General features: G+C 39.8%; 1 protein-coding gene across 6 annotated transcripts in view; it reads right to left on the bottom strand.

Annotated features, from left to right (window-relative positions):
* LOC126259640 (coiled-coil domain-containing protein 102A) overlaps nt 1–15721 on the bottom strand; it is a 145848-nt gene that overhangs the window by 38820 nt on the left and 91307 nt on the right. For all 6 annotated transcript variants that reach the window (XR_007546543.1, XR_007546542.1, XM_049956572.1 and 3 more), the window contains 2 exons: nt 14308–14504; nt 3320–3397 (listed from right to left, as the gene is read on the bottom strand). Coding sequence is in view for 4 of the 6 variants with exons in the window: in XM_049956572.1 (XP_049812529.1) it covers nt 3320–3397; nt 14308–14504 (275 nt within the window). In the remaining 2 variants the exon portion in view is untranslated. The remainder of the gene's footprint in view (nt 1–3319; nt 3398–14307; nt 14505–15721) is intronic.

Raw genomic sequence — 15721 nt, 5'->3', positions numbered from 1 at the left:
AGCACAGTTAATTTGCCCTCGTCAGATTTTGTGATTTTGGCATTTTCTTGGGTTAATTTCTACTGTACCTTTCTGAAGGCTTTTTTTCAGGTGTTATTGTGTTTTCTTTTATGGTGTTTTTGTTCTCACTAGTTCTTCTGTTAAGTTTGCATTGAATTCAGCTGTGTTCAGTCTTCCTTGTTGCTTTATGGTGTGTTCACTTTCTATTGTGATATTGTCTATTGTCCTGTGTGCGGAAACAAATCTGGCTGAAAACTACAAAAGTGACTTTTATAAGGCAGAATTCTTCTTCAATTTTCTTAGGAAGCATGGAAATAAGAAGAACTGCGACAATCACAAGATGATAAATTATATACTAGTAATTGAGAGATTTGGAAGCAAGATTTTAAACTGCAAAAATACAGCTTGTATCATAAAGAATCATCTAATTTGGCACATCTACATTTCTGGAACTGATAAACATATACAATGAATTTTGTTTTTTGATGAATGGGAAACTCAAAAAGGTTGTTTTCACCCCCCCCCCCCCCTTGAGATGCACAGCATATGTCAATGCGGTATCTAAATTGTTTCCACACTACAGTGAGCATGTCTTGGGTTACAGCTTCCACAGCTGATGTTATGCGATGCCTCAGTTTATTCATTGTTGTTGGTAACAGAGGCACATAAACAGAGTCTTTTATAAACCCTCACAAGAAATAATCACATACAGTCAGGTCCAGTGACCTTGGAGGCCAGTATCATTTGGTTCAGTGCGACCGATTCATCGTTCAGTAATCCTTTTATCTAGAAATTCCTGCACTTCCAGATGCCAGTGTGGCAGTGCCCCATCCTACTGGTAAATCAAGTTGTCTCCAACTGTGGGAAATGTCAGTTCTCAAGCATATTGAAATATGTGCTTCCTATAACAGTGTTCTCAGCAAAGAAAAATGGACCATACATCTTTTCTATGAAACTGAGAGAAACACACAAATTTTGAAGAGTCCCTCTCATGTTGTACAGCTTCATGTGGTTGTTCTGTACCCCATATTCTCACATTATGACGGTTCACCTTTCCATTTAAATGGAATGTTGTCTTATCACTAAACACTAAGCATGGAAGAAAACAGTCATCCTCCACCTTGCGAAGAATGAAATTACAGAAGTCCACACATTGTTGTTTGTCATCTTCATGAAGAGCTTACAGTAGCTGAATTTTGCATGGTTTCATGTGTACACATCAACACAACACATGCCAGACAGACATCGGGGCAAGTTGAACTGTCGAGCTGCAAGGCAAACAGATTTCTATGGACTCCTTGCGAAAATATGGTGGATGCGTGTTAGATCCTCAGTGACGCCTCAGTGATTTACCTTTACACAAACAATCTGTTTCTCGGAATTGTTCATGCCATTGTCTAATGCTCTGTGCTGTAGGAGAATCCACACCATATCTGGTACGGAGGTCATGCTGAACAGTTATTAATGGCCCACACTGTGCAAAACATAAAACACAAAATACTTTCTGTAGACCCGACACCATTTTTATCAGAACTGAAGTGGGTGCCACTGCTGTTACCTAGAGGGAACCATGTAAAGCTCAAGAGTTTGTTCTTTCCAACAGTACATTGTTCACACAACAGTTACAATTTTTTTAAACTGGATGATTCCTTTTGATACACCCTGTATTCCCAGGCACAGCTGTGGACTCAAACAACGTTACAAACTGCTGATTATTATTTTTATGTTTTTAATAAAAAAACACATAAAAGTAAGAAATTAAGCAGATGGGATCTGGGTATGTCACAATGACCTGATATTGTTGAGAATCAGAACTGAATCATTAGGAAGCAACTGAGTGAATATGTGAAAGAAATACAACAGATGCTGAACAGGTAATTTTAAGAGACAAAATAGTCAAGACAGCTGAGGAATAACAAGGCAAAAGACAAGGCCAAACACAAATCCTTGGTTAAGACTGATGAAAAGGGATAGGATGATATGACTCATTCTGAGGAATCAAGAACAGTTAATCTGCCAAGCAGCAACAGATGGAGTCAACCAGAATGTTTCTGCAAATGCGTCAGAAAGGCAGAGATCTGTTCTTGAAATGATTTGTTACTGGGGATGAGACCTGGGTCAGTCAGCTGGATTATGAACACAGGAATTGATCTGGTACAACACTGGTTTGGAAAAGCTTGTCATGTTACCAAAAATGCTTGCAAAAACATGGTGACTATATACATAAGTAACAAAAATATTGAATGATGGCAATAAAATTATTTCAACATGATAAACTGAGTAATGTGTAAAACAGGGAAACTTAATTATCAGACACTTCTCACATACCAGTCACCTAGCAGACGATATTAATAGGTATGACATGGCAGTCTACTGGTATAGTTACTGAAGATGAAAACTGTCTACTTATTTTACCAGTCCTGCAGTAACTTTGCCATGATGACAGCTTTGAATCTCAGGGAATATATTTCAGTCATCAGCAGTTTCCCAAATTATATTCTTTTTATGATTTTCAGAAAAGTGTTTTGAATAGCTTCAGATATGTCTTCAAACAAAAGAAGCCTTGAAACTTCCCGGCAGATAAAAACTGTGTGCCAGACCGAGACTTGAACTCGGGACCTTTGCCTTTCGCGGGCAAGTGCTCTACCAACTGAGCTACCCAAGCACGACTCACGCCCCGTCCTCACAGCTTTACTTCTGCCAGTCTCTCGTCTCCTACCCTCCAAACTGTAAGGACAGGGCGTGAGTCGTGCTTGGGTAGCTCAGTTGGTAGAGCACTTGCCCGCGAAAGGCATAGGTCCCGAGTTCGAGTCTCGGTCCGGCACACAGTTTTAATCTGCCAGGAAGTTTCATATCAGGGCACACTCCGCTGCAGAGTGAAATCTCAATCTAAAAGAAGCCTTCTTCTTAATTAGCTTGACAGACTTGAGAAACCATACATTGAGCTCAGCTTCACAATTTTGAAGGAAACATTTTTCTCTTTCCAGTGAGCATTTCTCATCTGAAGAAGCATTTTTCTTAAGTTCACCTGCCAACTAAACAATATGATCAATGTGTGTCTTTTGTCAAATTAATCTGCTTCAACAACTGTTGAGAGAAAACACACACACACACACACACACACACACACACACACACACACACACACAGGAAAAAAGGGGGCAGGAGGAAGTTGAAGGAAAGAGGTGGGAGAGGAAGGAGTACGGGAATGTAGGGAAAAGGGGAATCAGTCCGTTCTTTTACATTCAGAAACAAATGAAATGAACAAATACATACTAGCAAGATTAGCTTTTTAATCATAGCATAACATATTACACACCTGGAGTGCAAATGTTCAAGTTGTACCTGCAGCGTCTCTACTTGTTCCTGTAATTCATCATTTGCTCTCTGGAGTTTTCTAGAAAAAAAGTAGTTGTATGAACAAATTATGTAATTTTCAAGCATCTGAATGTCAATGTACTGAGAAAACTACACACAAGCTGAATTGATTCTTCCAGTATTGAACAATGTTATTCAAAGTTATTGGAATATTTAGAATAAGGATTATGAATTACTAGTGGTACTTCTACAAGAAAAAGCAAACATGCTATCCCAAAACCAAACAATACGATAATAAGTAATTCAAAAACTTCTGTACAGAATGATGATGTTATCACCCACTTAAGTCACTTATGCCCTAATTTTGGAAATAAAAACAATAAACAAACATCTAAAATACGTGGATAAAGAAAGACCAGTACAAGAAATCTGGCAATCTAAAATTTTACATCTGCTACTGTTAGCTGCAACAGGCAAAAGATGTGCTTTGGTGGTGCTGCACATTTTAGCAATTTTGATTAAGATAAACTCACATTACAGTGTTGTTCTTCTGAGACATCAATGTAGAAGTGTGCACAAATCACCTAAATGAAAAATCCGTGCAATAAGCACATTTATTTATATATGATGGCCAACTCTGGAATTTTCCTTTTGTGAGACTGCGTGTACAAGACTGTGTGCCAATTTAAAATTTCAGATACACATATTTTACTGTTCACGTCATTTCTACATCTACATCTACATCTACATAGATACTCTGGCAAGCCACCACACAGTGCATGGCGTGGGGTACCCTGTACTGTTACTAGTCATTTTCTTTCCCGCTCCACTTGCAAACAGAGTGAGGGAAAAGCTACGCGCAATGCATGTTGGTATCAATAGAATCATGTGGCAGTTGACTTCAAATGCCAGTGCTCTAAATTTTCTTAATAGAGTTTCTCGAAAAGAATGTCACCTTCCCTCCAGGGATTCCCATTTGAGTTGCCGAAGCATCTCTGTAACACTTACGTGTTGGTCAAGCCTACTGCAAAAAAAGTAGCTGCCCGCCTTTGAATTGCTTCGATGTTTTCCTTCAACCTGGCTTGGTACAGATCCCAAACACCCGAGCAGTACTCAGTGTGTGCCTTTACAAGTGAATCATTCTTTCTTTCTACAATTCTTCCAATAAATCGAAGTCAACCATTCGCCTTCCCTACCACAGTTCTCACATGCTCATTCCATCTCTTATCACCTTGTAACATTACGTCTAGATATTTAAATGATTTGATTGTGTCAAGCATGACATGAATAATACTGCATCTGAACATTATAGGTTTGATCTTCCTACTCATCCACGTTAACTTACAGTTTTCCAATTTTGGGCTAGCTGCCATTCATCACACCAACCGTAAATTTTATCTAAGTTGTCTTGTATCTTCCTTCAGTCACTCAACTTCGACACCTTACTGTACACCACACCATCATCAGCAAACAACTGCAGATTGCTGCCCACCCTGTCTGCCAAATCATTTATGTATATAGAGAACAATAGCTGTCCTATCAAACTTATCTGGGGCACTCCTGACAACACCCTTACCCTTGTCTCCAATACTCACTCACTATCGAGGACAACATACTGGGTTCTATTACTTAGGAACTCTTCAGGCAACTTGTATATCTTTGAACTTATTTCATATGCTTGTACTTTCATTAACAGCCTATAATAGGCACCACGTCAAATGCTTTCCGGAAATCTATAAATATGGACTCTGCCTGTTGCCTTTCATCCATTGTTCACAGTATATCATGTGAGAAAAGGGCAATCTGAGTTTCGCACGAGCAATGGTTTCTAAAAGATACTGATTTGTGGACATAAGATTCTCAGTCTCAAGAAAATAGATTATATTTGAACTGAGAATATGTTCAAGGATCCTGCAGCAAACAGAAGTTTGGTCTGTAGTTTTGTGGGTCTGTTTTTTTAGCCTTCTTATATACTGAGTCACCTGCGCATTTTTCCAGTTGCTTGGGACTTTGTGCTGGGTGAGAGATTCATGATAAATACAAGGCAAGTAAGGGGCCAATGCCATAGGGTACTCTCTGTGAAATTGAACTGGGATTCCATCTGGACCTAGTGATTTTTTACTTTCAAATCTTTCAGTTGTTTCTCTACACCAGGGATGCTGATTACTATGTCGTCCAAATGGCAGTCTGTCCGATGATCAAATAATGCTATTTTTGTATGAATCTCCAATGTGAATGACTTCTTGAATGTGAAATTTAAATCTCTGGCTGTCTTTTTGCATCCTCAACTACCACACCAGACTGGCAACAGGGGACTTAATGGAAGCCTTAGACCCACTTAGCGACTTTACATAAGACCAGAATTTCCTTGGGTTTTCCGCCAGATCTTTGGTTAAGGTGTGATGGTGGTAAATGTTGTGTGCTTTGCAGATAGATCTTTTCACAGACACCCGAATCTCTACTAACCTTCGCTTGTCATCATTTGTGCATTTCCTTTTGAACCAAGAGGGCAACAGCCTCTGCTTCCTCAGCATCCTCAGAATTTCATTATTAAACCATGCTGAGTCTCTTCCATCCTTTATCCACTTACTAGCCACATAACTTTGCAGACCACGATTTACAACCTGCTTGAAATTTGCCAATAATTTCTCTACATCCATCTTACTGGAACTAATCGATGACAATTCACTGTCTAAGTGAGATACTACGAGGGTAATGCCAAAAGTAAGGTCTGCTATTTTTTTATAAGTACAGAACTCTGTTTGTGTGGCAGTTGGTCACACTGTTATGAAGAGTGCTTCATGCGCTGTGTGTAAACATGCACACGTCGCGCTAAGGCGCTCAGTCTTGGTTTGGCAGCTGTTGAGAATGGAGCTCCCGTTGGATGTTACCGCCAAGTGCGAATTGCACGCAGTTATTCGGTTTTTGAAAGCAAAGGGCACAATGCTGATTGAAATCCTTTGCCAATTAATGAAAGTGTATGGTGAGTTGTGCATGGATGTCAAAAATGTTCAAAAGTGGAGTAGAGTGTTTGCAGCTGGTTGGACCAAAATCCACGATGAACAAAGGAGCAGGAGACCGTCAGTTTCTGAGGAGACAGTGTTGAAGTTTGGGCAAAGCATGCGTGAAGATCTGCGAATAACCCTGGAAGATCTCTGCACGTTGGTTCCTGGGGTCTCCCGAAGCACCATTCACAGAATTTTAACGGAAACATTGAACTACCGCAATGTGTTGAGCAACGAGTTGATGCTTCCCGCACATTTCTTCATTGCCTTGCAGCTGAACAGTACATCTTTCTGGACTTAATTGTCAGGGTGATGAAACCTTGGCATACCACTTTACACCTGAGACCAAGCAACAACTTTCCGAACAGCAAGGCGGCAAGCTGGTATGACATGGGCATACAAAAACTGTCACAGCGTCTACAAAAATGCATTGACAGAAATGGTGATTATGTTGATAAATAGCTAAATGTTCAAGCTGTAGACTGATGTAAACCATTGTAGAAATAAACAGGTCTGTGTACTTATAATAAAAATACGAGACCTTCCTTTTGGAATCACCCTCGCAATAACTGATTATCTACTCTATCTAGCAGAAATACTCTCCTAGCCCTCTTGACTGATTTATTAACTTTCGTAACCACAGCTGCTATAATGACATCACAGTGCTAATCACCGTTGCTATACTGACATTGTCAATGAGGTCTGGCCTATTTGTAGCTACAAGGTCTAAGATATTTCCAATGTGTGAGGGCTGCCAAGCTAGCTGCTCAAGACACTTCTCAGGAAATGCGTTCAAAAGTATTTTGATGACTGTCTGTCTGTACCCTTACAATGAATCCATCGACATCTCAGTGTATCTTGGTAGGTTAAAGTCACCTCCAGCTAGTATTGCATGATCTGGTATTTACACGTGATTGACCATATACTTTTGAGAACTGTTACAGAAGAGTTGGGTGGTCAGTAAAAACATCCAACAATTAATTTGGTTTCATCTACACCTGTTATACGCGACCAGATAACTTCACTGTCACACTAAACTTTGACCTCACTAGAGATGATAATTTTGTCAGCTGCAATGAACACTCCCTCTACTATGATCTCTGATCTGTCTTTCTGGTACACATTCCAAGACTTGCTAAATATCTCAGAGCTTTTCACTTCAGATTTCAGCCAGCTCTCGGCCCCAAGAATATCTTGAGCACAAGAACTTTCCAGATGGGCAGTAATTCGGGAACTTTATTATGAATACTTCGACTATTTACTGCTAAAATATGGCAGTCGAATTGTCTTTATTCTGAATGCTGTTTGACTTCCCTTGCTGTATATCGACTGGCGAGTGTTCATCAGAGCACCTCAATCTATTGCCCGGCCTAAAAAATTCTCATTTGCACACCACAAGTAATCTGCTACCTGAGTAGCTGCCACCTTTGTGTACAGCACCCTTGATTTATCAAGGGGAGCCCACCAAATACCCACACAATAACACAGGTCTAGAAATCTGCAGCCAAGAGCGTCACAGAGTTGATGAAGCCTTTGGTTGAGACCCTTCACTCGGCTCCAAACTGAAGGACCCTGATCAACTCTGGGAATGATGCTGCAAATTGTGAACTCTGCTTGCACCCTGTGTGTGAGACCAGCAGTCTTAACCACCTCCATCTTAACCACTTTCACCAGCCTCCTGTACAAACTGAGGATCGCCTCAGAACCCATGTGACAGGCGTCATCAGTGCCAATGTGAGCCACAACTCACAGATGACTGCACCCTGCATGCTCGATAGCCACAGTAAAGGCTGCCTCCCCATCTCAGATGAGCACCCCCTGGCAGATGTAGTGAGTGTACATGGGCTTTCTTTCCAGCCCTGAATGCTATTTGCCTAAGGGGCTCCATAACGCACCTAACATTGGAGCTCCCAATAACTAGTAAACCCCTCCCCAAATGCACCTGCTCGGATCCTGCTGACCTGTCCACTTACAGGGTGAATGGTCGAGGTCAAGTGCCCATTCTCCACACTGGCCCTCCACCTTGAGTGACGTGAATGTGTTACCACCTGCCACTCACCCTGTTGTGAGGGAGGATTAACTGCATCAGGTGCATCAGGAGGTGCCTCGGAACTCGGAAGCAGAGACCATGGGCAAAACAAGTGACACTTGAGGTGGCCCATGTGAAATATCACGTACTCCGCCACCACTACACCCTCGAGGCAGCATCCTTAAGGTGACTACTGTAGCCAAAACTCCATTCAGCTGTTCGCGAACTGCGGCCAGCTCCTTCTACGTCTGCACAAATAAAGCACTCATCATAGCCATTCTAGGAAGACTGACTGAAGAGGTAAACAACAAAAGCAGACAGAAGTCTAGATATGTGACCTGCTACCCTCCTGGTGTGTCACCAATGGAGGCTGATACTTAATGAGCAATGTAGCTGGCTGTTCAGTGAGTAACTACTGCGTTACAGAGTGAATGAATTTACATTTACAAACACGAGAGATTAAATGTCATAACAGAAAAACACACACAAAATTTAATAAATATACTACGACTAAGTCATAAAAAAGATAAACATTTAACTTGCCGTTCTGTAGTTGTATATCAGTTGTAAGCTGGAGCCTGACTGACTGGCTTACTAAACGGACAGACAGTTGCTTTCAAAACAAAACATAATCTTTCTTTGACTGTATCAATATCCATTTCTACTGTGATATACTGTGAAAATTTGAACATTCGCATGTGCCACAATAAACTCATCATACAGTTATCATTAATTGTAGGCTTAAACTTAATTGTGCTCTTTTAAAATTTTTGAGAACAATAGGCCTATCCTCATTCAAAACAATCATTCTCTTATTTCACTGCACAATTCTATGAGAAATAGATCATTTTGAGAACTTTTGGACGGTTACAAAACTATATTTTCATAAGTTACTGGTTCGAGTGTTTTGGATACGTAATTTATTTCAAAGCAAATCAGTGTTTGTGGCTCACAGTTCTGCCAAAAACTACATCACCCCCGAACTTTATTGTATATCAACACCAATAAACATGTATTTTTGAGAATTTTTGGAAGCTACCATTGTCCCTTTCATAATCTACGAGCAATTTGTAACAAATCAGGACCTACGATTTAGTCACTGTAGCAGATTTTCAAACGAACATATTGTCTTACATCTACTTTCCCTTTAAAGAAGAATAGCCCTACATATTATCTGCATTTACCATAAATTAACTCTGTTTTTGTGTGAGAAAACAACTATAATTAGCCTCAAAACATTTTAGTAAACTAGTAGTATTTACCACATAGGTTTTTTTGTTGTTTTAATAGAAATCTGTATTTGCTTCAATTCTTATAGGGATCTAGCAACATTTTAGCTCAACAGATTAAAAGATAATCAGTGGGCTTAATTTAAAGTTACTTGTTCACTGTCTTATACTATATTGCACCAGCAAAAATGCAGCCCCACTGTGAATGCTGTTCTTGAATATGGGATAAGTTGGTTGACATTCATAAGCAGCTGGAAATCACCCTGGCTACTTTCAAACGATTGGTAGCTGCTGCAAATCTGTGTTTTGGAAGAGCTTCTGTGAGTTGCGTGTCTATGATACCTGTACCAGAATACTAGCCTCTCCTGTGGATCTTGTCTCCTCTGCAGAAACTACAGAATCTGTCATTAGTTGTCCACTTGATGGTGGGTGGCACGTCAGTGGCAGATCTATGCATCCTGTACAGGTTGGATGGGGACCAGTGAGGACTAAGGGTGTTGTACCGATCCTCCCTACCAACAAGTTTGAAGTCCTGTCTTTCACTGAAACTGAAACTAAGGCAGTGGGACTCATTTCACCTGTTTTGGGGAAATCTGTTTCATCCAGCGTCAGGAGGAGGCAAACAAATTGAGTACCGGTCTATTAATCATCGGCAGTTCAAATGTATGGTTAATAATGGTATCCCTTACAAAAATGGCAGCAAGGGACAGGAAAGGATACCGGGTGCACTCATTGTGTATGTCTAGGGGCCTCATTTAACACACTAAAGAGGCTATTCCAGTACCTGCAGATTGTAGGGCACATTCTAACAAATGATGACTGTCGTCTGGGCTCCGAGGTCATTCCCGAGTCATTCCAACGACTGGCAGAGAAGGTTGAGAAGACTAGCCTTGCGCATGGAGTTTCAACAAAGCTCACAATTTGCAGCATTGTCCCCTGAACTGAGTGTGACGCTTTGGTTCTAAGTCAAAAAGGAAGGACTGAACCACAAACTTTGAAAGTTCTGTGACAGGCTAGGCTGTGACTTCCTGAACTTGCGCCATACGGTTGAGAAGTGTAGGGTCTCCCTAAATGGATCCGGTGTGCACTACACATCAGAAGCTGTTACTCAGGTAGCTGACAGTGTGTGGGGTGCACACACACAAGGTTTTTTTTAGATTAAGTGACTATCCATCCAATCCAGATAACGATCAAAATAATAGTCTCCACAAGTCAGAGTATTAAAATCCTAGTGGTAAACTGGCAAAGTATTCGCAACAAAGTGTCAGAGTTTGAAGTGCCCACAGAAAGCAGTAAATCTCACATAGTACTTGATACAGAAAGCTGGTTAAAAACCTGAAATTGATAGCAGTGAGATTTTTGGGGAAAATTTAAGTGCATATGGAAAGGACAGGCAAATGGGAAATGGAGATGGCATATTTGTCACACCAGCCTAGAAACTCAAATCCCTCGAGGTACAGACTGAACCTGCATGTGAGATTGTTTGGGCAAGGCCCAGTATCAGGGGTATGTATAAAAGGGTAATTGGATCCTTCTATCACCCACCAGGCGCATCTCCTGATGTAACCGAAAATTTAGAGAAAACCTCAGTTCACTTGTACTTAAGTTCCCAGTCATACTGAAATCGTTGGTGGATACTTTGATAATCTAACAATTAATTGAGAAAATTGCACTTCTGTTAGTAGCGAGAGTGATAAAATATCCTGTGAAACTTTACAAAATGCCTCCTATGAAAACTACTAGAACAAATAGTTATGAACCCCACTCATGATGGAAATATATGGAATCTAATGGCAACAAATAGAACTGACCTCTTTGAGGATGTCCACATCAAAACTAGTAACAGTGACTATAATGCAGTTGTGGCAACAATGATCACCAAAGTACAAAGGACAACTAAAACAAGCAGAAAGATATACATGTTCAGTAAACTAGATAAAAAGTCAGTTGTGTGATGTCTCAATGAGGAACTTGAAACTTTCAACACAGAGCAGGAGCATGTAGAGGAACTCAGGCTCCAGTTTAAAAAGATAGTTGACCATGCCCTGGATAGATATATACGAAACAGTTCATAATGGGAGGGAACCTCCATGGTCTACAGTCACTGTGAAGAAATTTCTAAAGAAACAGACATTAAACCAAAGCGTAGGGCAACATATAGAGAGATACTGAATGAAACGTGGTTGGTTATCAAGAGAACAATGTGTGAAGCCTTCAATGACTACCACAGCAGAATATTGTCACCTAAAGAAATTCTGGTCATATGTAAGTGGCACCAAAGTTTGTGTCCAGTCCCTAGTGAATGAGACAGGAAATGAAATTGAGGGTGGCAAAGCAAAAGCTGAAATGCTTGACTCCATTTTTTAATCTTCCTTTATGAAGGAAAATCTAGGAGAGTTGCCCCAGTTTAATCCTTGCACCACTAAAAAGATGAATGAAATCAGTATTAGTGCCAGTGGTGTTGAGAAACAGCTGAAATCATTAAAATTGAACAAAGCGCCAGGGCCCAATGGAATCCCTGTCTGAGTCTATACTGAATTTGAGGCTGAGTTAGACCGCCTTCCAACTATAATCTGTTATAAATCCCTCTTGCAAAAAGACACAGGTCACACCAGTGTACAAGAAGGGTTGTATAAATGATCCACAGAACTACCGTCCAGTATCCTTGACACGGATTTGTTGTGGAATATTAGAATGTATTCTGAGTTCAAACATAATGAGGTATCTTGAACAGAATGATCTCAATGCCAACCAGCAAGGATTTCGAAAATATCAATCATGTGAAACCCAACTCGCATGTTTCACACATAACATAATGAAAGCTTCTTCAGATCAAAGCAATCACGTAGCTGCTCTATTTCTTGGTTTCCGAAAAGCACCTGACACAGTATCACACCTATGCTCATTTGTCAAAAGTATAATCATATGGGGTATCAACTGAAATTTGTGACTGGATTGAGGCCTTTTTGGTAGGGAGGATGCAACATGTTATCTCGGATGAAGAGTCATCCTCAGATATAGAAGTAACTTCGAGTGTGCCCCAGGGAAGTGTATTGAGACCCTTGTTGTTCATGTTGAATATTACCGACTTTGCAGACGATATTAACAGTAACATCAAGCTTTTTGCAGATAATGCAGTTATCTATATTGAAGTTCTATCTGAAAGAAGTTCCACAGATATTCAGTCAGATCTTGATAAGATTTCAAAGTGGTGTAGAGATTGGAAACTTGCTTTAAATCTTCAGGAATGTAAAATTTTGCCATTCACAAAGCAAAAAATGTAGTATCCAATGACTATAACATCAACGAGTCACTGCTGGAATCGGCCAACTCATACAAATACCAGCGTGCAACCTTTTTGTAGGGATATCAAATGGAATGTTCATAGTTTATTGGTAGAATACTGGGAAAGTGCAATCATTCTACAAAGGAGATTGCTGACAAATCACACGTGATACCAGTTCTAGAATATTGCTCAACTGTTTGGGACCCATTCCAGATAGGATTAACAGTGTATATGGAATGTATATAGAGAACGGCAGCACCAATGGTAACAGATGTGTTAAATTCTTGGGAAAGTGTCAGAGCGATGCTAATGGAACTGACTGGAATACTCTTGAAGATAGTTATTAACAATCCCAAGAAAGTCCATTAACAAAGCTCCAAGAACCAGCTTTAAATGGTGACTCTAGGAATATACTACAACCCTCTACATATTGCTCATATAGGGATTGTGAAGATAAGATTAGAATAATTACTGCTTGCACAGACACATTCAAACAATCATTCTTCTCGTGCTCCATATGTGAATGGAATGGGAAGAAGCCCTAATAACTGGTGCAATGGTATGTACCCTCTGCCATGCACCTCATGGAGGCTTGGAGAGTGTAGATGTCAATTTAGATGTAGATACTGTGGCATTCTTTTTTATATTTACTTAAAAATACGGTAACTGACTGAAGCATTACAATGTCTAATTTGGCTATGAAACTGTTTAATATCAATACAACTACATCCATATGAATATAATAGAAAGAAACATTCCACGTGGGAAAAATATATTAAAAAACAAAGATGCTGTGACTTACCAAACGAGAAAGCGCTGGTAGATAGACACAATAAAAATCACACAAACACACACACAAATTTCAAGCTTTTGCAACCCAAGGTTGCTTCATCAGGAAAGAGGGAAGGAGAGGGAAAGACGAAAGGATGTGGGTTTTAAGGGAGAGGGTAAGGAGTCATTCCAATCCCGGGAGCGGAAAGACTTACCTTAGGGGAAAAAAAGGACAGGTATACACTCTCGCGCGCGCGCGCGCACACACACACACACACACACACACACACACACACACACACACACACACACACACACATATCCATCCGCACATATACAGACACAGGCAGACATGTGTAAAGGCAAAGAGGTTTGCTTATCAAGTAACTGTCTCCATGTTTAAGGTGGGTATTCAGATAAAAATGAATAGACACAGCCTTTTAAAATCAATGATGTCTTGTACAACACAAAAATGTATTCAAACAAGAGATTTTACATCGCTTTCGTCAGAATAAAATTAAAAAGTGTGTGTGTGTGTGTGTGTGTGTGTGTGAGAGAGAGAGAGAGAGAGAGAGAGAGAGAGAGAGAGAGAGAGAGAGAGACAGAGGCTTGTTCATCCACATAAAATGGACTAGTGTGTGCCGAAAAGACGATCAAACTGTAACTAACCGTATGCTGTTTGAGGCAGCATCAACTTCATCCTCTGCTGCTGTTAGTTCCCTTTTCACTTCCTCAACACGAGCACGCAGTCTCTTTACTTCTGCCTCGTACTGTTCTGCCCGTCTTGCTGCATGTGCAAGTTCTGTTGACTTTTCTTGAAATACCTTTTTTAGCTTTGAGTGTGCCTGTTTCAGTTCAGTCAGCTCCTAGAAAAAGGAAAAACATATTGTATACCTTCTACATATCTTATAGAATCCATAAAAAATGTGAAGGCAACTAGTAAGTACATTATGTATAGTCTTTCTCTGGTGAAGTGATAAGAAGGAAGAAGGAAAATAGGAAACTGTAAAAGATTATCATCAGCGTGTGCTGCAACCACTGATATCATTTTACACAGTCCTCATAGACAGGTTTTAGTATGAACGGGATAACCAAACTGAACTCTGAAGTACAGCCTTTTTTCCTTTTTTGCTTATCTTCATTCTTTGGCGATACAACATGTGATAACCAAATTCTTGGTTGTTGTGTGTAATAATTCAACTGTGGACTTTACAGTTATTGGATTCAGAATTGTTTGAACAGACAGCATATTCTGCGAGGTATTTCTCTTACTCTCTCCACCTGCTACTATTCTTTTGTGGTTTATTTGAAAATAAAAACAAATCTTTCATCTTCCTTCACTGAAGCTGACTGAAAATGAACTGTAATCAAATGTCACATGCCATTTAGGCTATAAAATTCTTTTAAGACTTTAGTGTGAATTGTGTTTATATAGAAAACAATATTTAGGAGAGTCATTCTATGCTTAATATTTTCTGCAATTCAAATAACTTGGATTAAGAAATTATTTATGACATCTCCATTATGTATGAAAATCATAGATTTACATCAACACTTACAAGTCCTCACAAGTTCCATAGCGGTCCAGCACAACCAACGTGAAGTCTTTCCCATGGTTGCCACTGCTTTCAGTGAAACATGAAAATGCCATGGTGAACTTAATTTAATGGTTTATACTGTGAAACCATTTGCTGAATTTTTTTGTCTATTTTTGGCTGTTCACAATATTATATGGCCATTTGCTTCATTTAATCTATTCCTAAATGGCAACTATGCTGTATATTCAAAATATTATTTCTGTGCATTCTTAGTATAAACGCTTTCACAAAATGTCAGTCACAATAACAAACCATGAATGGTAGTGACTGCAGCTTATTGTAAAAACTTCTTGATTTCTAGTAAATCATTTAAATTTGACCTCACCCAACGCCAGCTTTAATGAATCCATCCTTAGTCATGGCTCGATGAATTTTATTGTGAAGCCAACAGGAAACGATATGAACATTTCACTTATTTCTTTTTTCCATCTTTGTGGAAACATGATTCCTCAGGCTTGTACATTTAGCTATGGGTCAGCACGAGT

This window comes from Schistocerca nitens, chromosome 5 (assembly GCF_023898315.1).
Source record: "Schistocerca nitens isolate TAMUIC-IGC-003100 chromosome 5, iqSchNite1.1, whole genome shotgun sequence".
Classification (NCBI taxonomy): domain Eukaryota; kingdom Metazoa; phylum Arthropoda; class Insecta; order Orthoptera; family Acrididae; genus Schistocerca; species Schistocerca nitens.
This window is presented reverse-complemented; position numbering and strand designations above follow the sequence as displayed.